The sequence below is a fragment of the Alosa sapidissima genome, chromosome 5 (assembly GCF_018492685.1).
Source record: "Alosa sapidissima isolate fAloSap1 chromosome 5, fAloSap1.pri, whole genome shotgun sequence".
Classification (NCBI taxonomy): Eukaryota; Metazoa; Chordata; class Actinopteri; order Clupeiformes; family Clupeidae; genus Alosa; species Alosa sapidissima.
In genome coordinates this window covers 36505538-36530442 of record NC_055961.1, presented here as the reverse complement: position 1 = coordinate 36530442, position 24905 = coordinate 36505538, and the positions used below count along the sequence as shown (strand labels likewise).

At 42.0% G+C, this 24905-nt stretch overlaps 2 protein-coding genes across 3 annotated transcripts; both read right to left on the bottom strand.

Moving 5' to 3' along the window:
* Positions 1 to 628: 628 nt before the first annotated feature.
* orai2 (ORAI calcium release-activated calcium modulator 2) lies at positions 629 to 4994 on the bottom strand. Of its 2 annotated transcripts, XM_042091411.1 has the most exons (4): positions 4701 to 4994; positions 3900 to 3946; positions 3504 to 3739; positions 629 to 3289 (listed from the first exon to the last, which is right to left on the bottom strand). In XM_042091411.1, exons 2-4 carry the CDS (start codon positions 3937 to 3939, stop codon positions 2738 to 2740), a joined length of 828 nt encoding a protein of 275 aa, XP_041947345.1. In that variant the 5' UTR covers positions 3940 to 3946; positions 4701 to 4994; the 3' UTR covers positions 629 to 2737. The 2 variants fall into 2 exon arrangements, with proteins under 2 accessions (XP_041947345.1, XP_041947346.1); XM_042091412.1 differs by lacking the exon at positions 3900 to 3946.
* A 145-nt stretch (positions 4995 to 5139) lies between these two features.
* Positions 5140 to 23603, bottom strand: bckdk (branched chain ketoacid dehydrogenase kinase). The gene is made up of 11 exons (XM_042091358.1): positions 23148 to 23603; positions 22192 to 22260; positions 21599 to 21709; positions 15949 to 15996; positions 15467 to 15586; positions 15226 to 15324; positions 14222 to 14295; positions 12416 to 12544; positions 10131 to 10220; positions 7103 to 7258; positions 5140 to 6762 (listed from the first exon to the last, which is right to left on the bottom strand). Exons 1-11 carry the CDS (start codon positions 23391 to 23393, stop codon positions 6618 to 6620), a joined length of 1287 nt encoding a protein of 428 aa, XP_041947292.1. The 5' UTR covers positions 23394 to 23603; the 3' UTR covers positions 5140 to 6617.
* Positions 23604 to 24905: the final 1302 nt, after the last annotated feature.

Here is a 24905-nt window from a genome sequence, read left to right as displayed (position 1 = left end):
CATTTTATCTGTCACAAGATTTGATGAAATGTACCACTTAAAACGCTCAAAGCATACTGCTTAATTCAAACATGCTTCATGTCTATAAATAAAGCAGTTAATGAAGACCGACACAGTGAATAGTTGTCCCAGCACCCCTTCCTCATTTTATACAAAGTTGATCCTCTTAAGATAACAAGTGTTCTGCTTTTTTAACCATGGGGCATTTCAGTGTCACAGAGAGGTGAGTGTCTTGTCAGTCATCTGGCGCAGGCCCACAAGAGCTCTTAACAGCACTCGTGAAAATACATTTAACAAGCTCACCGTGACATGTTTAAATGTCTGAAAAAAACATGTTCTGTCTGACGTGAAAATATTCAGAAATGCTAGTCATTTGAGGAATGGAAGGCTGCTTGATTAGTCTGTGATAGTCTGGTCCCTTCTAGAACATTACAGGGCTGAGAGAGGCACTAGAACATGTCTGTTTGGGACCCAGGGAGGTGGTGGGCTGGCCAGATTATGAGGTTGCCTGTAAGGTCAGGGAACAGAAGGAGACTGTTGCTAATTGTGGCAGCAGAGCTTGTCCCACTGTTTTCCCAACAACATAAAAGTTCAAATTAAAACAATTTTTCCATCAAAAAAAGACCTGTAAGGTGTGGGGTCACTGAAGTTGACCATTTATTGCATTTTTGGCTAAAAACACCATTGATACAAACATCACAGCTGAAAATAAACAAAATACAGTGTTTATTGAACATAACTTAACAGACAGCAATAGACAATACAGAAAAAGGCATGCGGCATCACAATTCATTATTAGGTTGACTCAGAAAACAGGAAGCCTACACAGAGCAAAAGTACTGCTTTCTTCTGTTGCATTCAATATTAAAAAAAGGCCTAACGTTACAGCATAGTAAAACTGACGAGTCATTTTCCTCAACAAAGAAAAGTGCAAGTAAAGTCCTCCATAAGCACAGTAAATTACCTTCCATTTGGTCAGTCACCTTATTGGCACTTTGAGGGCACAAATGCACCATGTGGTTAAAGAGCTGAACTTATTTCATGACAGGCATAGAGAGAACCCAGTATAGAAATTGCTCTGCACCTTTCCAATTGGCTAATTTTGGTTATTTTATCATTCTTACAATATGATTCATGAGGCAACACATTGGGACACAGTTTATGTCCAACTGCTCTACAAGTGCACTTGTCCATTTTCTCACCTTAGTCATATAAGGTAGGCAAATGGCTGGTCAAATAATTTTGGAATGTCTTCCTCACATCTTCCTATTAGATTCCTTTCACTTGGCCACATTAATAAGATTTAGCAGTTAGCCTATTTACATGACCTGGCAAAGGCTCTCTTTCAGCCATACCCAAACATCATCTATTATCATAATGTAAATATAACAAACTGACTATGTTTTTTAGCCGTAATTAATTTGCCCCTCCTGGGCATTCACTTATTGTATTATCAGCCGCAGTACACAGACTTCCATAAAAAGTCATGGCAAAGCATATTTGACCCTGGTTGTTATGCGGAGTCTCTTCTAGTAAAAGCAATTCCAATGCAACTATTCATACTCCTCCAACATTCACTGGGCAACAACAACCACAAAAGAAACGTTGAAAGAAACCCTGATGAAACATTCTAGAAGTTTGTGCTTGACAACACATAAAGCAAAAATATATATAAAAAACAAAACAAAAAACAAACATGTAATCCGATGCTGTGACAGACTATGTAACATCCATTTGAAAAGATACAAACATTAAATGTGTGCAAAAATGTGGTAGGCCCATCCAAGAAAGGAAGGTTCCTTGATATTATTAGTTTGCTCTTGCTGCCATTTTAAGTGGTGCTCACAGGGTGGCATTTGGCATTCCATATGAGGGAACAGAGCATTTGGGGAAAGTATAGTAATAGAAAAATGAGTACATAGCTAGCTTGATATAATTGATTAGCACAATTTGACATTAAAACTGGGATGCGGAGACAAACACTGCAGGAATTGCAAAGGGTGGGACCGAACAAGATCGAACAAGTACATGGGCACAATCACTATTGACCTTTCAACAAATGAACTGAATTAGCTTATGATATGCCTGCTTAAACAACAGGATTCATTTGCATAATGCTTGGCAGTGCTCTCAAACACAGCCTCGGTCATCAGATGAGCAGAATTAGGAATTTCCATACTCTTTTTTTCCTCCTGCAACGCTTCCTGGATATCAAAATGGAAGTGCTACCTCACCAGTGAATGAAACATTACACTACAGTATTATGCACTCTACTATGCATCTACTAAAGAACAAACCCTGAATTTGGGTTTATCAGGCAAAATACCATCAATTGGTGATCAGTAGAATGATCAACAACTGAAGGCTTTGAAATAGGATGCAAAAAGGTTGAGTAAGCGGTGGCACAACACAGATGCAGAAAATATATCAGAACCTGAAAGAAAGGTCAGATAGCCCTTGATGTAAACTGTAAACGTCCATCAAATGAAGTTTAAAAAAATATACATGTCCTCCAAGACCTCACACAAGTAGCATGGGTAAACTCATGTGGCCACACGGCACGGTTCCACAACACGTAACAGAGTGCAGTGCATTCAAAAGAATATACTGCAGGCATAGTGGGGATTACTTGAACCAGCCCAGGCGTAGGGGTGGCAGACTGAGGCGCTAGAGAAGGCGAAGGATAAAGAACAGGAAATGACCGCGGGCACGAAAGAGGCCAATCAGAGCCCTGACCTCAGACCGCCTGCAGGCCTCTCTCTTGGCCGTCCAACTGCACTTTGATCTTGTGGAGCTCCTCGATCTCTATATGGTGGCGGTCGGTCTTGTGGCGGACTAGCGAGCGGTAGAAGTGGATGGTGAAGATGACGAAGATGAAGCCCACAGGCACCATGATGATGGTGGAGGCCAGCGCCGCCTCCCAGCCGATGTAGTGTGTCTGCTGCGGCGCCGTGCTGGTGCAGTTGTGCTTGCAGAGCTTGGCGTCCACGGGCAGGAACTTGATCCAGCACAGCAGCACCACCTCGGCCAGGAAGAGCAGGATGCCCAGGGCCGTGGAGAAGCCCCAGGCCAGCTCGATGTAATGGTGCATGCGCTCGTGCGGCGACTCGCTCACAGAGTTGAGGTTGTGGATGTTGCTGACCGCCTCCACATTGGGCAGGATGCAGGTGCTGATGAGCAGGGCAAAGAGGTGGACCGCCACCAGCACGGTGGTGCACACGCTGAAGGCGATTAGCAGGAAACGCGGGTAGTTGTACTGCATTTCAAGCTGCACCTCAACCATGGCCACCTGCAAATAAGGTCAGGAAGCCATGAAGACCACAGGTGTCTAGGAAATCCACACAAGTGCTGGATTTGTATAAAAGCAGACCTAAACAGCAACACCATACAGCAAGAGCTCTGAAAATACTGAGTTACAAATTCCAGGTATACCCCATGTTGCTATACAAAATGACTTTAAAAAAATGCTTGCTTTTTAAAGATTGTTGTTAAACAAGACTAACCATGGCAAAACCAGACAGCAATGCAGAAGTGCGACTTGAGGCTTTCAGCTTGGCCCTGCTGAGATAGAGCTTCCTCCAAGACAATGCCTGGACGGAGTGGTGATTTGATGTTACCAGCTCAAGATAGCTGCGGCGGACCCAGTCTCGATAATCCATTCCTCCACCATCCTGAAGTCTTTCTGAGGCACCTGGAGCTGGGGAGCCCATTGGTACATTCAGCTCACTGCTCATGGCAACTAGGGGAGACATCAATCGCAATTCGTTAACCAAAGGAATTCCCTTGTGGACAAAAATGGCCATGTCATGGAGGATCGCCACCAACAATTCGACAGTGGAAATGTTATACACATGACAATGTCAAGGTGGGTTTTGCTGAACATTGATGGCTACACTTACCTGGCTGGGCTTCCCCTGTTTTAGGTGTGTTGTTTTTCATTACATATCTACAGTGAACAGGGAAAGGGAAGTTGCGTGACATTCAAAATATACGCTGTCTATCCAAGGCTAACAATTAGACATTTCAATTTACATATTAAATCAGGAAACGATAGGCAGAGGGCGACTAGCCACAGCTTCTAAGCGTCGCAAGTTCTCAAGCGAAATTCATATTGACACGTACTAAACCAATATGGCCATCGATATGGAAGAAAACACACTCCATCATCCAAACATTCCACAGATAAAGAACAATTCTTTTTGCAGATTGTGTACTGATCAATGATTGTACTAGATTATTTTGCGAGCATTTTAATTAATGTCACCAGAGCCAGCGCTGTCGTGGTGCCACGTCAGATTCCTTGCTAACATTAGAAGCTCATTTACCGAGGAAGCTCTAGAGATACGATGCTGTTGGGAAACGACTTAATTATGTCACTTGTTTCCTGTGATGCATTCTCTTGCACAGCATCTGTGGGCCATTGGTTAAATACTACAGTTCAGGTTACGACCAAGAGCGCCTCACTACTGTGGCCGATATCATCAATTAGTATGAATTTAAAATGAACGTCTTGTTATAGGTAATAACGTTACTAACTACGCCATGATTACTACGTATTCAAAATGGCTCAATTTGAAGCAAGCCTCAACTCGTAAAACAGCAGGAGTCCAGCTGTCTGCATCACATATACTGCTAGCATTTGTTAGCAGCCTAAAAATCGTTGTCAAAATATGACATAGGCCTATGTCTCCTCAACTCACCTTGAAAAAACACGACTTTCAGCAATTATTTACATCAACGACGACGAGCTAATGCCAGTGAAACTGAGAAAATTCTGAAAAGAAACGTCGGATGCCATGACAAGCAGTGAAATACATTTCCTTAACTTACACCCTCCTCCTAACATCCTCAATGTCACGTGACACGGGTGTGACACGCATCATTTTTTTAATCAAGTTTATAATTTCTCTTTATCGACGTCATTCTTTCACCAACTTTGCTCTTTCAGTTAACAGGTGTGCACCTGACAGATTGAACAAACATCACAGGCCAAAATTGCGGTTATCATTTTTTGTAAAGGTTATCAATTTGTAACGGATAGGCCTACTGCATAGCCTACCCCTTTGGTTTATGTTAAGCCTTTATAATACTGTAACCAAATATGTAATATGGATTAGTAAATGAAAACAAGATAGTGAATTGCTGTCATTCAGAGTTTAATAATGCCCAAAACAATGGACACGGCCGCTATAGAAAAGCACTCAACAAAATCCAATGTTCCCTGCTACATCATTTACCAAGCGCACGCCACTTACTTGGCCATGTATTAAAGAATAAACTTACGTTTACAAGATTATATTCCTTTGCCATGACCACTGAAACGGTTACTTAAAACTACCGCGTACAGACAGGCCATGCCCGTCAACAAAAGAATCAATCTGGGCATTATTTTCCGCAAGTTTGGCCAGCAGGGGGCAAACTTGTGTAACAAACCACCACTTGTTGACTACATGCAGTCCATGCAACCAACCGAAATAACAAACAAAAAATGGTGTAATCACCATTACATTGATAATGTATGACCTTCCTTAAAAATAAACAAAATCAGAGGCACATAAAAGCTTACTGACACAAATGAAAGGTCCCTGTGGCCGTTTTAATGCAACTACAAGGGCACAATTATCAGGGTGAAAAAAAAAAAAATGAAAGAGTAAAAACCCACAGACATAGGAGAGCTTCATGCACTTCTGATGACTCTGATCATTAGAGCATTTTCAAAGAAGCCCATCTCCTAAATTAATAATGAATTGCCCTTTCTGGAATGTGACCTTTTCATACCCACAAAACCCAAGCTTACTGACGACTTAGAAAATCATAATTTAAATATTGACACTCTTGATCCTAGTTGTCTGGAGAAACGGTCACAAAACATGAAAAATGACTACATAAAAAAAAGAAACAATGCTACACAGATCCTTTTCATGACAAATCCTACGCAGGTTAGGCATCGAGTCAAGCATTAGTTACAGTGCATGAGGCTTTCCTATTAGCCAGCTGTTCTCATAAAGGTACACACATTTATATGGCGGAGAAGGGAGGTCATCAGTTTGACATGGGAGAGGTTATACAGCAGCCCAGGCGATTGAAAAAGTTCATGAGATCAGTCGTAATCCTAAGGCAACTCATCGCTTGCTGAAGTCCAGGCAAGCGGCGTTTCACAGCCTCTGGAGTGTGAGGAGCAGAAGCTCCTTTGAGGTTTCGTTGGAATACTCATTTTGGGTTGTATGACACTTATCGAGCCATCTACCCCCCCCCCCCCCCCGTTAAGGCTGAAGGCTGTTTTTGTTTTGTTTTTTCAGTTTAAAAATACAGTGAACGAGAGTATTATAGAACACTTTTCTTGTCCCTCCCACCTCAAGAAAATGCTTTGCATGCTGTGGCAGAGACACGTTATTGAGATACCGAAATCAAAACAAACAACAACAACAAAAGAATGGATAAAGAGCAAGGTGACCCAGAGGCAGGGGGGCAAAGGCTTTGGGCCACGCTGAAACCACTCAGGGCGTTAAGATGGGGTGAAGTGTGCAGACACGAGTCTGACGTGGCCGAGCTCCAACCCTTCCAAGCAAACTGCTATAACCAGCCCTGTTCGACCGTAGGGGGCAGACGCCCTCCTCTCAGACTCTGAAGCTCTCTCCTTTGCCGTCGATGTGGCGCAGGCGCAAGTAGACGTCTGTGCCGATGCCCTGCATGGACTGGATGGAGAGGGAGCCCCCCAGGTACTCGGCGTAGGCGCGGGAGGTAGGGAGACCGAAGCCAAAGCTGAGGGGCAGCACAGAGGAGCATTAGCCTGAGGTTTCTAATGGTTATGGGATTTTGCAGATGCTTTTGTCCAAAGCGACTTCTCTTGAAATGTTTTACATCCAGAAAATGCATTCAGACAGGATATACACATACATCAGGTATAAACTTTGTACAAGACATGACTAAAACAGCTTGCTCTATAAATGCACAAGATACAAGACTAACACTGCTTCCTCAATAAAAGCACAGTATACACAATGGACTAGAACAGCCTAGTATAGTATAAGCAAAAGATATAAGACATATGAAAAGAGACAGAAAGATAGCGTCCTCGTCAAAGCACAAGACATGTTCTTACCCATGCATGGGACCCGACTGAGGCCCGCTGTTGGTGATGTTGTTGAAGAGGTTGCTCATGCGAGGGTCCTGAGCGCTGTCCTCTGCGGTACTGAAGTGGTAGTCCATCACCTTCTCCAGGATACTGTGAGGGATGCCGCCGCCACGGTCAGATATCCTGTACATCGATCACAGCAGACTGGATCACATTCATGTACTCTTTACAGTGGGAGGTCAGCTACACATGTCTACGCTCTCTTAAGGTGATTTCAGCATTTATGACTGCATGCATGCCATCAGTGTTAAATTCTAGATTATATTAGATTAGATTAGATTCAACTTTGTCATTGTGCAGAGTACAAGTACAGAGACAATGAAATGCAGTTTGTGTCAAACCAGAAGTGCAAAAAAGCAGAAAAAGTGCAATGTGATATACAAAGTAAGTGCATAGACAGGACAAAAGATATAGTGCAGTACAGTAGTATACAGAAGGTGGTTTAGAGCAGTGTTTCCCAAACTTTTTTCTGGGGACCCACTTTTTTAAAATGACAGACCATCGCGACCCATCTCACTTCAGATCTAACATGCAACCTGCATGCAATCATATTGTTTTAGGCCACAGGTTCTCAAACTTTTCTTGGGGGTATTCTTGCATGCTACGCAGTCGTCACTCGCATAGTAAGCTGTTCCTATATTTCTAAAGAGAGATGTTGTAGGCTACGTTGCAGACAAATGGATTGGAATGGATGTAAACATAGCAAGTAACTCAAGTCGTTATATTGTAAACGTTTGTTTGTAGGCCGTATACCAAGGCTGTGACGAGCTTTGTTGTACGAATGTGAAATGAATAAATATCAGGACAAGAGGCTTTCGCGCAATAGTCAAAATATAATGCGCCTTTATTGTAGCCTAGTAGAGTTTGCGAGGTGGAAAACGAGAGGAAAGTGTTTAAAATGTCTATTTAGGCCAAAATAGTAGGCAAATATAATGCACTGTTGAGCGTTTTAAATCCAAAATAATAACGAATGTGAGGAGGTTGCTATTAACTTTAAAGAGTGCATCTACAATTGAAACTACAGTGTATCTACAGCCTATGACGCAAATTGAATGTCCGGTATACGGAAGTCTGCTTTAGTTGACCAGATTTTGATCGGTCAAGTTGAAGAGCTGGAGTCCGTTAATGTTCGTGCAAAAAGGCTGATTCAAGTCTCTTGCATTTTGCCATGGCAGGCGGCCCACAGAAATGTTTCATTTTGCGAGTGAGATGTCCACGCTGTCCCCTCTGCGACGCATTTGCCCCCAGTTTCAGAGCTATTCTAAATGCAAAATTGCACAGAGGGACGTGACTGTGGTAAACAAACTATATCCTAATAGTAAACTGATAGCTTTCCTGGCTAAATGGTATAAGTTAGGCCTATTAGACAACATAAATTGACTGGTCGCGAGTCGCGACCCAGTCTTTGGGAAACACTGGTTTAGAGTATAGAGTAGATACTATCTATCTTTTATTAATTAACTTCGGCCTGACTCTGCCCACTTCAGGCATCTGACTTTGCTCTGGCCAAATATGCTCATCCACAACCATTATCTTTTTCAGGAACATGATCCGACATTTTTGGGCACATCTTTCAAATAATACCAATTGGTGGCCTTGTTATTTAGACTGTTATCATTAAAGGTGCTCTAAGCGATGTTGGGCAACGTCACTTCTGATGACGTTCAAACAAAACAGAGAGCTAGCTCGCTTCTCCCTCCCCCTCCCGTACAATTGAAACTCTCCGTGACACACTTTGTTTACAGTGTGTTCAGGGGACAGGCAGCTAGCGATTAGTGAGGAGATGTTTGCTATGTGACAAAAAATATTTTAGCCTAAAAGACATGTGACATTGCTCCTTAGAGCACCTTTACAAAACAACAAGGGATACATGAGAGCAGTTGAACCTGAAGAGTCAGGAGAGGAGGGGCTGGGAAAGAAGAGGGCCAAGTAACAGTTCCAGAGGAATGTTCTAAAAATAATATATTAATTAATGCGGCCTGTTTAGTTGTGTTGATATTTTTCTGTTGTGTTATTCCCGTGAGACACTAGACGGGCAGGACCAGGCTAGATATCCAGAGGAGAGGTGAGTAATATGAAGCCATGAAGGTTGTGGTAGTACCAGCAAGAATTTAAAACCACTTTCACCCCTGGCTTGAAGTAGCCTCATTGACAACAGACCCTTCTCAATTGAGAGTGGGTCTGGAAAAGGTTAATTGATTTATAACTTTCAGCAGGGGTGTAACTAGCAGTGAAATTTAACTTTAATTGGTGCATTAAAAACCAAATCGTTTCAGAAGTTTAGCAATCTTGTAAAAGTTTTAAACACAGTTGTTTACTCAATTCCAAAGAAATACACGTTCAGGTTGGATTAGCAATAGTATTTGCGTGCCCATGTTTTAGGGACATTAGAAATGGACTTCAATGGCCTCTTGGCCAGACGGACCTTCAGAACAAATCCCAAATTTGCCAAAGGTTCTTATGGGTATTCCCAGGCTAGGCTAGAAGTGGTCAATGTTTAAAAATTCAAAAATCACCCATTAACTATCTGTGGAAAGCTGTGCGAGGAATTACACAGGTGGAGCTTATGCTCTATAATTATGGTCCAATTTGAAGTTTTATCCCTCATCCACTAAGAATGTGCGACAAGAATACATTTCCTTACATTTCAGATTAAGAAAAAAAATCATCCAATCATCAAGCACAATTCTTTCCTGAAAGAAAAAACATGCTTCCAGTCAGGGACCTCAATAGTAAACAGACAAGGTCAGTGAAAGAGCAAATGTTATAGCGTGGGTAAATTTACACAGCGCAAACAGGGGACCTATACTTCCCCATGCAGGCGTGTTAGTGCCACAAGCTGATTGTGCTTGGAACGCAGAAACAAAAAGTGGTTTCCATGGCATCCTGTCTGCTCCACACATCTGCCACTTCACAGAGAGCCGCCTGGTGTCCCGCTAACGCATTTCAGTGCTTACATTCAGTATGCATGAGGGGGGCTAGCTACTGTACTCACCTGATGACAAAGTCGGTCTCATTGTTAGCAATGGTGATCACAACATCAGGCACATTGTATGGTGTGTCCAGGTGGCTCTCCATGGTGGCTCTGGGAATAACAATTAAAAAGGGTTATGCTCAGATGCTTTGGACTTTGGCACAAGACACTGGTGTGGCTACTGAGCGGTCACAAAAATATTTTTTAATTTGTTTTCTTCTACAATAACACTATCACAATATCAGTCTTTCCTCAGATTTTGAATCTGCTGTGAATGATTTCAGAATGTGTTTAGAATGTGCATGAATGGTTTGTTGCATTGGGATGAGGCCAGTGCATAATACAAAAAAAAAAAAAAAAACTGCAGACACGTCAGGCAAAAAACTATTAATGCTCTCTTGCACAAGGTAGGACACCAGAGCAATGACATAAAAGTTGAACGTGGCAGAGCAGGGCGCTGGTGCCTGTGCCTTTTGTCTTCTGGGTCACTGTGAGGCTGCTATTCCAGAAGGAACACCACTGGACTCACGCCAAAAAGCTTTTTAAGGCCAAGACCTCCTGCCAAGAACATGGTGTTCAGTTGAGCACAGAAGAAAGACAGAGAGCATATCTTCACTGCCAGGGCTGAGTCAGGATGGCTTTCAAAACGCTCATCAACAGCCTCGTGTTCCCAAAGCAACAGCCTTCCCCTGAGGGGCTAGAGCAACTTCTTTCTGATACAAATCTAATCCACTTTAGTGCTACTCTTAAACACAGAGACGCACAAAAAACAGCCATGGGGAACAAGAAATGACTAAGACTGAAAAAGAAACTTCAGACACCATTTGTTCTGCTTCGTGTAAACTTTTGAAGGTTCAAAATAAAAACAAACGCTGTTAAAAGTAGGTCAGAGGTGAGACAAATGTAGAGCACAGTTCAAACTTTGGATGAGTGCCATGGAAAATCAAATGACAACACGCATATAACTACTGCCAAGGATACGGAACACTAGAATGAAATATCTTGAGGTCACTGTGACACGAGCAAAGCAATTCATGTCAGGACATTTTTTGATCTCTGGTTACTTTGACCGTAATAGCAGCAATCATGCAAGCAAGCAAACAAAAGCATGATTCTCAACTGGCTAAACATTAATGTACATGACAGAATACGCACTGATTACCTTGCAGCCAGCCAACCAACAACAACAAAAAAGGGAAACAGTGAATCAAGAATAAAAGGTGCATTGACTAAACAACAACGGAGAAAAAAAAACAGGGAAATAACAATTACAAGATGACACCAAGTCCTGTCACTCATTGGGGTAACAATTATGTCCAGTCAGCTCACGGCCTTGTCCCTTCACGCCACACTTAGCAGTGACAATAGAATTTTTCCTCCCTTATGGCTGCAATGCCATTCTGGCCAACTGGATGAAAGGCCGCCCAACTGGCCGGCACCAAATATTTCCAGGCCTTGTGTAACGTGCCCATTAAAGGAGTATTACTGACTGACATCTCATTTTAGTCAGGAACCGACCAGAACCAGTCCGTCAACAACACTGTTCACTATCTCACGGAGAGACTGATGGATCACAGGTGGAACGTGGGAATTCAGCTCATGCAATGCATTATGTCTACATCCAGCGCACCGAGTTCAAGTCCAGTGTCTTGGCAGTCATCTACTTCATCACCTAATTTAGTGCATCCAAGAGCCCCGCATTACGCAACCAGCTTATATCTGTGCAGAGGATGTTTCTAATTCAAGTTCCCACACAAACATCTTAAATATGTCAGTTTAGTTAATGAATTTAATTCCATTTCATTTGACACCTTTTCAAAATACTATTCCTGCTTATGTGTTGAGCATTACCAATATTGTCAGTGAATGTTAGGCTAGCAGTACTTACAGGCATAATGTACCAAGAATTAACCAAACCGTGACTTCAACACAGAGTGCTGAATCATAATTTTTGTGTACCGGTACACCCCTACCATATAGGGCTTATTTAACATAATGAAAACACAAGGGTTCATATTTACAGGTAATCAATTATACAACAATAAAAACATAATTTCTAAACCTACATTCCATTTCTGCTAACAAATTGTCTTAAATCCTACACACTGTAGCTTTAAGTCAGTTTTAAGACAACTAGCCTATTCTAATGTTGTAAGTTGCTTTGGATAAAAGGGTCTTCTCAATACCATGAACATACACAATTTGGTGGCCCTAAGTGTCCACAGATGCATTAATAGAGGAAGACACAAAGAGGAGCCTTGGCTAGAGGGTGTCGGGAGGGAATGGATTCCTGGAGATGCCAGTACCTCATGGAATTCTTCAGGAGCTCCGGCAGGATGTAGTCGAGGGGCATGGGGATGAATGGGAAGCGGGCCGCCACATGGCCGTTGATGCGGACACGTGGGGAGTTGCCATACTGGTGCTCACAGAGGCGTCTGCAGGGGAGGTAAGGCATGTTGGTAAAGGCAGGCGTGGCGGAGAGGCCCCTCAGGTCAAGACCCCTTACATAAAAATCAAGAGGCATTTCCACGCAGATGGTCTAACTCTGCTCGTGTTATGTAAGCACCAGGAATGTGTAACGAGAGTTCCCCTCCGCGACATGAAATCCTTACTCAAGTTCAAGTTCATTATTGTCCAGAGTCTACAGAGGCAGAAGAACTAACAAGGGTCAAATTAGTCATCCAGTATGTTACATTGCAATGCTAACAGTTGTTTAAAGGATGGTTTAACATGACCCAAGTAATGCAACATAAGACACAGCATAAGAGACAATAAGTCATGCATCAACCATCAACAGCTTCATCTACAGCATTTCAGAACCAACGGAAAAATGAGGGAAACACTCAGTACTACATGTCCATCTGTATGAACACACCAGTGAGTAGCAAACTAATACATCAGTGTGCACATGGCCGAGCCCTTAAGGAAGAGCAGAGGGGGAATGGCACATGTATGGAGTGTGTTCTTACATAAGCCTTCCTCTGGTCCTAACCCTGGCTTATGTAAGTAGGCGTACAAACAGTCAGTGTGTTACCCGCTCATTACCCAGTGACACTCGACCTCTTAAAAGTGGAGCTACACGCTCAGAGGGACTGGGGAACAGAAGAGCAACAAACTAGTGATTCATTACTAAATTGGTCAAAATTCAGTTGGCTATTTGGTGTTTTGTTTAACGTTGTGAAAGCAGTGGGAGACTGGGGTGTAGAGGCCAGTTCACTGGCTGAGCCAGAGACCCCATGACTGGGGTAGAGGTGGGGTGGGTGGTCTGCATTCAGCGCCATTGTTCTAGCGCAGCCAGCCTTTCAGACAGGGCCTGTTTGGAGGGAGTGCAGTGCAGCATGGCTGGAGGACAGCGAGGAGCAGAGAAAAAGAGCTGGGCTTGTCAGCTGCACATTCCTAGAGAGTCTTAGCAGAACAGCATGTGAGTTTGTGCACTTGGTCAGCAGCAGCGAGCTGAACTAATATCTGTTTTAGAAACCCTAGCTGTCAGAGGCTTTCTGGAGATTTCTCTGTGTCCTCCTGTCCATTTCATGTCAAGTCAAATCATTTAGAGTGTCAGCAGTATTAGTAGCAGTAGTTTGAGAAATCTGTACATAACCATAAACATAAAATGTACAAAATATTTTGAGATTAACTGTATCAGCTGACTGACGCAGAACATAACTGTGATATGGCCCAGATAGATTGGTCAATATCAACCTTGGCGTAATGGAGCCAAAACAAACATTTCCATCTTAGGTATTTCCGTCTGCGGAGTTGAAAACAAGGTGATACTGTGCAGGTTTTGCTGCAATTCTTTGGTCTTTTCCAATGTGGACAAAAACTTTGAGAAGTGTCATTAAATCCATCTGCCATCACTGCATGTCACAATCGCAAAAATCCTTCAGTCAATGGAACCTCCCTTTTCTCCATCTAGCCTAAGTAGTTTACCATTGACAAACCTGATAAGTAGTGATAAGACAGCGGTGATAAGCTCAGAGGTGGTGCTATGGTGACAAAGCTAGACTGAGCCCAGAACAGACGCTTATCACTGGCCAGAAGGACAATCAAACAGTCACCGAGGAGGAAGTCAAGCCTGATCTACAGCAGTGCAGGGGAAAGAGGACACTCACCGGGCAAAATCCACCCACTTCTCAATTATCTTTTTGGGGGACAGTCGTCGACAGATGATCCCCACAAAATCAGGCTGAAATAGAAACAAGAACCATGTGCCACAAAGCCACTGGCCAACACTATAGCAGATGGACAAAACACACAACTTACACACACATGAGGATAATGAAACATCAAAATAAAATATTCCTGAACTCAGAAACAAGCTAGGAGAAAGAGTAAGCATTCGCTGGGTTAGAGTTTCAGTGCTCAAAAAAACAGCTGCAGGCAGCGTGTTCATAATGGCGTTCCATAGGAACCAGTTTGCCAAGAAGTCGACTGTCTGGAAATGTAGAACTTATAGACTGCCAGAGTTATCTCCTGGAGTGGCGCCAGAGGTTACCGTTGCCCATTTTAACATTGTATATGACCTAGTGGAGGGGAGCTCTGCTGGCAAGCCAGTTCACTGGCCATGATTTTGATATGACTGCGGAGTCATGCAATAGTATCTGGGACCCTACTCTCATGTTTATATATAGACTGTATAACTGGGTCATAGAAAAATATTGGTGGGGCCTACTTGGCTGGACTTACCAGCCACTTACATCACTGAAGCAGGTGGCAAGGGCTACAAAATGAGCCGTTCATTTCCAAGGTGAAACACCAGGCACTAAAAACTGATTTGCAGTAGAATCTGCATGCGTTTTTAATGTTATATGCAGGCAGTCTGACAAGTAAAGGCCAAGGAGAGGCTGTTACAGGGATGCTACACCAGGCACGTAACTGAAGTCATTCGCGGAGCGTCTGTTCAAGCGCAATAATTCGCTTCCATCGTAGTCAATGGAAATGGCTACACCAGATGCGATAGCGGCGCGCACGTTTGAAAAAATTAGACCAGTCTTCTAATACTATTTTTATTCTCTGCGAGCAGAGCGCTTCAGCCGCGGGCCTGGTGTAGCCCGGGCCTAAGAGGCACGAAGCATGAAGCAGAGAGTGCAGCATCACATGCTGGAGCGCAACTTACGTTATCCTCATGCAGGGCGAGGTGGTGCGTGGCCAACATACGGATCCCCAGGCGAGAGGTCAGAGTGGTGTCTAAGAAATTACGGACCAGGTTCTCATCCTGGCAGAAACCAAAACAACAAAGACAGACTTCAGATATCAGACACACACAAAAACAGACTTCATATATCAGATTTCAGACACACACAAGAAGCCAGTTCACCCAAACAAAGCACGGAGGAACACCAAACTAACGGCCTCACCTGGATGTGCTTACGGCACTCCCTGAAGCCCTCGGCCAGCATGGTGACCACATCTTTGTGGTCGTCAAGCAGCTGCTGCACAAGTTTACTGTAACGAGCCTCTGTCTCTTGGTCCTTGATCTACCACATAGAAGGAAACGGAGAGAAGGAAACAGTAAAAAGCCTGAGTTACTGTAAGTAGAAAAGTATGTTTGACAGAAAAGCCACAAAAACAATACTTTTAGCATACTTCTAGCCAGAAGTAGACTTTCTGAAATACTTTTGTTTTCATTATGATATTTTCATAGCATGCAAATACTATGACCGTCTGAGGCCTGAATGTCTTGTCTAAATGCAGCACATCAGCCAGAACTCTCCATGTCCTGATGTGTGTGCATTATATTTATTCTCTTGTTACAAGGGGACTGACATATACAGTATGTATGTTATATATTTAAATGTCTATTTGAATGTCTAACTAATATATATATATTTAAACTCACCAGTGGAAAGTCACTCAGTACATGGTACGCCCGGATGTATAGTTCATGCTGGAAGAAATAAAGATAAAAAACACTCAAGGTAAATAGGAGTCTCTGCACATTCTAGTAACCCAGGGCCTTAAGACAGCTGGACCTCAGCAGCACCCTCTCATAGGCAAGCCCCCTGTTTCTGGCCTCTGCCATAATTCTTGTCCATGTGGCTACGGTTGTCAGCATATTTTGGGATTTCCAGAAAATAAAAAAAAAGGAAAGGAAAGACAGGCTTGAGCAATACATGCTCATGTGAAACTGGAAGCCGAAGTCACTACTATATCATCATTGTCCATTCCATGGGTTCTTCAAGAAAATTATTTCTTATATATTACTTGGGATTTGGGATTATGTGTTACTTGGGGTTTTTTGCTTATAAACTGATCATTTACTTTTAGAATTATGGGAAAGAATGATTTTTTTGTCCTTTTTCATACCTTTACGTTCCTACATAACTGATTGACTGTTATCTTCCTTTTCGGTGAAACTGGAAACCCGAAAACTGACCCTACCTAACAACCACAATTCCCTGCGCTGCAATTTAGTTCAAATATGGGTAAAAGTTCACAGACAGACAAGACTTTCAAAAGAGGGTAGTGGGCAGGGCTCCGAACCGGTTCAAGGAACGAAAACGAAAACCGAAAACGAACGGAATTTTACGGAATTTTACGAGGAGCAGAAACGGAAACGAAAACAAAATGGTCTTCAACTGTTCCGGAACAGAAACGTTATTCTGAAATCCACAAAACTGGTTAATAACGGTTTTTTTTTCGTTCTCTATATATTTTATAAAATTTCACAAAAGCATATCCTATGTCAGGGAGACTATTTCCGGTTGTGCGAAAAACAAGCCCGCATCTACACTGTTAATGTGAGCTAACAAGCCGCTATGTAGCCAACTAGGCCTACCCAGAGCCATATAAAGGTAGAGTTGCGACAACTCCATTGACGCCAATGTTCCATTTTTTCCAACAATGGCAGCTAATGGAAGCCTCAAATAGTTCCCGGAAGTTAACAATTAATAATAGCAGCAGTGCAGTTACAGCAGTATAGACTGTTTGTAGCCAACATTTCAGACCAGGGCTTGAAAACGAAATTATTTTTCAAACGTTCCGTTCCGAACGGTTCAGGTAGGCCTATGTTTAACGTTTTCGTTCTTGCATGCGTTCCGCCACCAACATATCGGTCCTGAACCGGTTCGGAACGCAAAATATCGTTCGTTCTTAAAGTTCCGGCAGTGTTTGGCGGGCCTATCAAGTCTATTTTTGTGAACTTTACCTTAGAATAGACGTACTCATTATTTCCCCTTGATTTAGCCTATACCGTAGCTATGCCCAAAAATAATAAATCACAGGCGGCATCCAAAAACATTCAGATGGGCTATCCATCCCATAGCCTACAGACTTACTGTAAGCCTAACCTATGCCTATAAATAATTTCTTATACGATCCTTCACTGGGCTAGTGCCTGCTGTGTTAATATGACTGTGCTGATGCTAAGCTGCAGCTCCCTCAAATCTATATAGGTTCTCATGCATATTAGGCTAGCTTTTGCCAATGAAAATGAATGCAACAAAAACAGTAGGGCTACTGCTGCTAACTGAAGAAACGTTTACGTTACTGTAAGGAAATTATTATTATTGTATAACAATTTGTGTAAGCAGAAATATTGTTGTGCTGAGTTCTAAGAACAGAGAGTTCAAGTTAAATGTTGTTGTGCTGAGTTCTAAGAACAGAGAGTACAAGTGTGCAGACAGACAGGAACTGCACCCATCTCATGTCTAGCTTGCCAAAAACGGGAGATTTTTTTTCGGGGGGGGGGTCAGTGTTTATACCGGAGCTGTGTTTGCATATTTAATACGTGTTTCAACACTGAATTTCGGTCGTTGCTTTTACTTTACCATTACCTTACGCATGCCACTTATGTATCCACCAGCTGCCTGCCTGCAGCCTACTTCCAAAACTCCAAAGCTGCTTGCTGTCAGATTTGGTTCCGAGGGAACAAGTTCAGTGTATCAACAACACTCAATAACAGTTTATGTAATGTGTTAATCAATTAAATTCAACAGCTAGTTCTGGAGGCCATTCATCTAGCCCGCTTCCTTACGACGAGACTCAGGCTGCACCCACTTCCTTATTTGGGTTGCCAGGTTTTAGCCTATGACAAAACGGTTGAAATTGAAACTAAGTGATCGTGTATACTTACAACCGGACCCGCGTCACACAGAGCAGGTTGTTTGCGCCATGCCCCTTTTGAGGGGAAAACATTCCCTCAGAACAAGCCAGAGTGAACCGGTAGACATGTACCAACCACACAGCTAAGAACCCCTCCCTGAGTTTCTTTTGCCTACCATGTCCTCAAAAAAAATCCTGACAGAAGAAAATTATGGCTACAAGCCATAAGAAGAGAAGACCGTATGACACTTCTGGTCACTGAGTGGGGTTGTTGCACCACATCGTACTCGGGAGACTGTAGGGACATGTTTTTATATTAATTGAATTAAGCTTTTGTAGGTATCTTTCACGGTCAACGACCGGCAAAGTGGTTATGTATTGAGTGGTCATATTGATTTGTGGTATTTTTTGTTATTATTTACTCCTGCGATTTCTGTATGAATTACGTTTATTGACCCTAATTTGCGTTGGAGTTAATGAGAGGGGTTGTTTGTTTTCCCCCCTAAAGGGGCGGGAACGTTTGTCACGAGTCAAGTTCCCGGATGTGCCGGTCTAACGTATGTGTAGGGTGTATTTCATACACAATCTGGCAACCTGAATGCATCAATGATTTTAAAATGAAGTTTGATGGCCATGCAAATTACTGGAGTTTTCCGGGAGAAATAACAAAACGGGAGGCTGCTGGGAGATGACCTTGAAATACGGGAGAAACACGGGAAAAACGGGAGTGTTGACAGGTATGCCCTGACTGTGTGTGTGGGTGGGTGAGGTAAGAGTATGTCACAATGAAGTCGCTATGCCTTGCTTTCTATTTTCTGTGTGCATCTGTACAATAAAAGACACAGCTTTTGGGCTGCAGAGTCAGAGACTGATGGTGTGAGGAATTCTTCCTTACATTAGCAGGCTCTTGGTACCAGAGTTTGTGGGCAAAGCCATACTACGTGTTGTGGTTCTTGTATGTTGGGGTTAAATTCCCTGACAGTTACCAACAATGTTAACAACAAACTCAGCTTCACTGCTGCAAACAAAGTTGGCTATATGCTTCGCCATATAACGAACCAGCTAGCCTTGTGATAACAAAATCTTTACCTTTTGTTTAGTCCACTGAAAGTTATCCACATATCAAACGATTAAATACACAGTTATGGAGGAATTGTTTTGGGGAAGCAGTTGCACTATCCCACTTTTGCTGCCTTTAAGCCACTTAAATCCATAGCCTAGATGAGCGTTACAACTTGACGTGATGGTGAAGCTAAATGCCCAAGAAACGTCACGTCAAGTTGCCTACTAAACGCAAAAACTTAATGACAGCTTGTTCGTGGTGGTGTGCTGCCTAATTGAAATGGGATAGGCAAGTATCTTATATTCGGCTATTACGTGTGGCACATTTATTGGGCTTTTAGCCTCTTTTAATTTAGGCCTATTTGATGTTGAACTGATATGACTGAGCAGCAGAAAAGTCATAGTCGATAGCCTACATTGTTTATTATTATAATTAGGCTCTTGTGATAGCCTACTATTACTTTACTACTATTATTATTATTATTATTATTATTATTATTCGGATGAGGCAAAGGAATGTAAATCTGAGTCTGAAACAGGGCTCCGAACCGGTTCAAGGAACGAAAACCGAAAACGAACGGAATTTTACGAGGAGCAGAAACGGAAACGAAAACAAAATGGTCTTCAACTGTTCCGGAACAGAAACTTTATTCTGAAATCCACAAAACCGGTTAATAACGTTTTTTTTTCGTTCTCTATATATTTTATACAATTTCACAAAAGCATATCCTATGTCAGGGAGACTATTTCCGGTTGTGCGAAAAACAAGCCCGCATCTACACTGTTAATGTGAGCTAACAAGCCGCTATGTAGCCAACTAGGCCTACCCAGAGCCATATAAAGGTAGAGTTGCGACAACTCCATTGACGCCAATGTTCCATTTTTTCCAACAATGGCAGCTAATGGAAGCCTCAAATAGTTCCCGGAAGTTAACAATTAATAATAGCAGCAGTGCAGTTACAGCAGTATAGACTGTTTGTAGCCAACATTTCAGACTCAGATTTACATTCCAAAATCTCCCGTTTTTGGAAAGCTAGACATGAGATGGGTGCAGTTCCTGTCTGTCTGCACACTTGTACTCTCTGTTCTTAGAACTCAGCACAACAACATCTAACTTGAACTCTCTGTTCTTAGAACTCAGCACAACAATATTTCGGCTTACACAAATGGTTATACAATAATAATAATTTCCTTACAGTAACGTTAACGTTTCTTCAGTTAGCAGCAGTAGGCCTACTGTTTTTTTTTTTTGTTGCATTCATTTTCATTGGCAAAAGCTAGCCTAATATGCATGAGAACCTATATAGATTTGAAGGAGCTGCAGCTTAGCATCAGCACAGTCATAGTAACACAGCAGGCACTAGCCCAGTGAAGGATCGTATAAGAAATTATTTATAGGCATAGGTTAGGCTTACGGTAAGTCTGTAGGCTATGGGATGGATAGCCCATCTGAATGTTTTTGGATGCCGCCTGTGATTTATTATTTTTGGGCATAGCTACGGTATAGGCTAAATCAAGGGGAAATAATGAGTACGTCTATTCTAAGGTAAAGTTCACAAAAATCACTTGATAGGCCCGCCAAACACTGCCGGAACTTTAAGAACGAACGATATTTTGCGTTCCGAACCGGTTCAGGACCGATATATTGGTGGCGGAACGCATGCAAGAACGAAAACGTTAAACATAGGCCTACCTGAACCGTTCGGAACGGAACGTTTGAAAAATAATTTCGTTTTCAAGCCTTGATAGTGGGAGGGGAAGGGCTTTCTCCTACACGGTTACAGGCTTTGTAAGAAAAACAACAACTGTGGGAACTTTCTTTTCAACACACACACTTAACCGTGCTCTAACTGGTGCAGCATCTGTGTTCCACCTGACTTCCTCACTCTCAGAAGAAAATACCAAAGAATAATCTAGTAGATTTTGACAGAGAGTTTAAAAATGTTAAATGGTTAAATGGAGTGTTTCAAATAAGCATTCTTCATAACAGTGCATCACTTTCTGGATGGATATATAAAGACTCTGTTGACTCAGTCAGGAATAGACCATGAGTTGCCAATAACAGTGTTGCAACCATGTTTTGCTCTGATGGTGAGTATCATGTGACCACCTAAAGGCACTCTACAAATGAGCACATCACTTTTTAGGTTTCTAAATGAAACACAATGACAAAAATGTATGGGCAGTGTTTTTCCCTTAAGGATTCTAAAGGATTCTCTTTCACAACATTTATATTATTTTCAAACTATGAATTTACCATCCTTTTCTCCATCAGCATTGTTTGTCAGTACCAAAGTTGTATCTCTGTTCACCTTGACTTGACATCCTCTCGTTGATTCATATCACTACTTCATTAAACATTAGGACTTTCCTCGTCCACTTACCACTTGCAAAATGGTGGGGTTGCAGCCAATAATGAAGGGAAGGCTGCGGAATCCCTTGATGCGGTGTGCAATGCGCACAGGCAATTCTTTCTGCAGGTACTTGGCACTACTCTGGACATACACAAACACAGAAGGACCGCATTAGGCTTTACTCACATCAGCTCCACCATCTCTCTCAAGGTCATATTCAGAGGTAATACATTCAAGTAAACAGGTGATGTGCACATGGGCAGGTCTCTTCAACTGTTCCTTTAGATTGCTAGATAGAACAGCATACAGAATTCTGCATTGAGATGTTTTGATCATTTAATCCCATTTTCTATCATCTTATTACAGATTTGTAAAAAAAAAAAATCCCATGCTTCTCTTTACACTGATGTTTACAACCCCATGTTTTGTCATTAGGAAGCCTGGCTATTTTATCTGTCTCAGCAAATAATGGCACAATAATATAGGTCACCATAACTTTGATTGATAAATAAGATCTTAGTTTAAAGATAGCATAGCCTTGATAGTTACTGAGGCGCCAAAACATTTTGCTAGTGTTTGTGTTATAAGTGAAGAGCAAGAAGAAGCAACTGTGTGTAATTTACCAGGACATGATGTCCATCTGGAGATTTTCCAGCATACAGCAGGGTGGTTGGAGTAAGTCTGACAGAAGCCTGCAAAGTAGGAAATAAAAAGAAATACATGTTTCAGATGTCGCGTCAACGCAGAGACTTGTTCGTAGTCCCTTAGCATATAGTAGGCAGCCAAAAAATGGTGCCCAAACTGACTGCATGGCATTCGAGTACCCTGAAGGTGGGTAGTCAAGATTTTGACCTTGGTATGACCCAAATGTTTGTAACGTTAGACAGCGTCTCATCGGTACCGCAGATGTCTGGCTCTCAATATTAGACAACTATGTTTATTGTAGCAGCTACAGGTGCATGTTAAATGATAAAACCTTGCATGTTAAATACAATTGAGTTAAGTTACGTTGTTGATGACAAAGTATGAGATGATAGATGACGGTTTGCGTTAATGGCCACATCATGTTCATCAAAACACCATTCATGACATGACGGTCACTTGAAAGTTGACGTTCAGTATTTCTCGCTTTCTCGCAACTATCGACCCAGCTATCGTGCGGATAGCTAGCAGGGCGACCACTCTTACAAGAAACCTAGTCTAATCAGTTAACTAGCTGACTAGCAAAAACCTGTCTTGTACGTTACTGGAACTGGCTGGTAAGGACGGCTAAGTGACCGTATAAATAAAAGGAAGGGGCCTAACTTTAGCCATAAAGCTAGGTTAACGTAACGTTACAACAATGGCCCCTCGTCAAAGTTTTATCTGATTTCCGGATGAATTAACAGCAACGTTAAGTCTAATCTACTTTGATCTACAACGGTAACATTCGTAATTAAACGTAGTCTAAACCACGTAAACAACACCAATCACATAACTGTATCCGATACTACTCGTTCAGGTCTAATTATGGCTTTGGCTATGATAGCTAGCTACCTAGCATTGCTAATCTAGTGATAGTATTTCGGTGATACCTTACCTTTTCAGCTGATATGTCGATGGCAGACTGGTTGTAAAACGAAGTAACGGTTTTGGACCTTTCCCTAGCTAGCTCCGTATATCCTTGCATTGAAGACGTGGATCGGAATCTTTCATTTGCTCCATTCCCCACAGTAGGTGGATTGATATTTATTGTTCTAACAAGTAATTGCCTGGACATTGCTGGGTTGGCGACTGTACCACAACCCAGCATCTCGATGGCTCTTGCGGTCACTCGTCGCCGCATTTTGTTATTGATGTTAAGTAGTTTTGATGAGCTGTGCCTGCCGACAACAGTCGTTATCCTTTCCTGAAATGTATCTGCTGCCCATTTACAATGTCATCCCAACTGTAGGCCGTCTCCGTGCACAGAGGCACGTATCAGACTCAAATCACATAGCCAGCAAGCTAACCGAATGATACAGAAGAGAATAAGCATCTGGATAAAGGGTGGGCTAATCGTTGTTTGTCAGGAGAGCCATCTGTGAAGCCATCCAATCAATGTTCGAGGAGGAGGAGAGAGGAAATTACCCTCCCCCTAGCCTAGGACACACTGTTCGCACCGTGCATACACCACAAGTTTGCTTGCAGATAGCCTTTTTAAAGCTTGGATGCCACCCATCACGTCAATCAAGTTAACTTCGTTTTTATGTTTGTTTAAAATGAAAACACTGGCATTGTTGGTTTGAAAAATACTAGCGATCATGGTCTGATACAAGGATGGGCAGTATTAATGACAGGCCTACAAGTCTTCAAAATATGTATTTCAAATACAAAAGTATTTTTAGAATTTTGTAAAATGGCTTCTTATTTTGTATCAAAATGTTTTACAGGTGTGCATTTTTGTAGGCTACTTAAAAAATACTGCCAAATATTTTTGGTAAAACCAATATTTTTGATCATGTGATGACATCATAAAAGTAGAAAACAATGAATGTAGCCTCTGACTGGTCCTGTCCTTATGATACATCTATGGTTATGGTTATGGATTTGGCAGACGCCTTTGTCCAAAGCGACACACAAAATACAAAAACAATGTCCATTCAATGTCCATTCAATCAATAATATAAAAACAATGACATGGTAAGACTACATTAAGGAGAATATCAATAATAAACAATAATGTCAAATTAATCAACAGCCAAATGGAAAAAAAAATAACAGTATCAAAGGCTGCAGATAAATCTAGTAGAATTAATACTGATGACTGAGCAGAGGACTTAGCTACTCTCAATGCTTCAGTCCCAGACAGAAGAGCAGTTTCAGTAGAATGACCACTCTACATATTTCAAATACAAAATAGTATTTTGTAATTTGTATTTTATTCAGATGAAGAAAATGGTTTCGTATTTTGTATCAAAATACTTTATAGGTGTGTATTTTTGTAATTTCAAAGTATTGGCAAATATTTTCAGTAAAACCAATACTTTTGGTGATGAGATGACATCATAAAGTAAAAATAATGAATGCAGCCTGACTGGTGCTGACTTATTATTACTTAATTTAACCAGACTTGTGATCAGAATATTGAGATTCAGGAAGATGAGCCAGTGCAAGAGTAAGGGGGCAGGCGACACTATGGCAGATCTGAGGCTTTAGTAGACCACTTCCAGCTAGCATTCCATTGAACCCCATTCATTGTGGCATCACTTTGACATCAAATAATGTTACAACTGAAGCTTTTTAAGCCTTTATATGAACCTCTTCTATTTTTGGAGAAATACAATATTGTGTGATTGACGTCATAGCCTCGTACCTC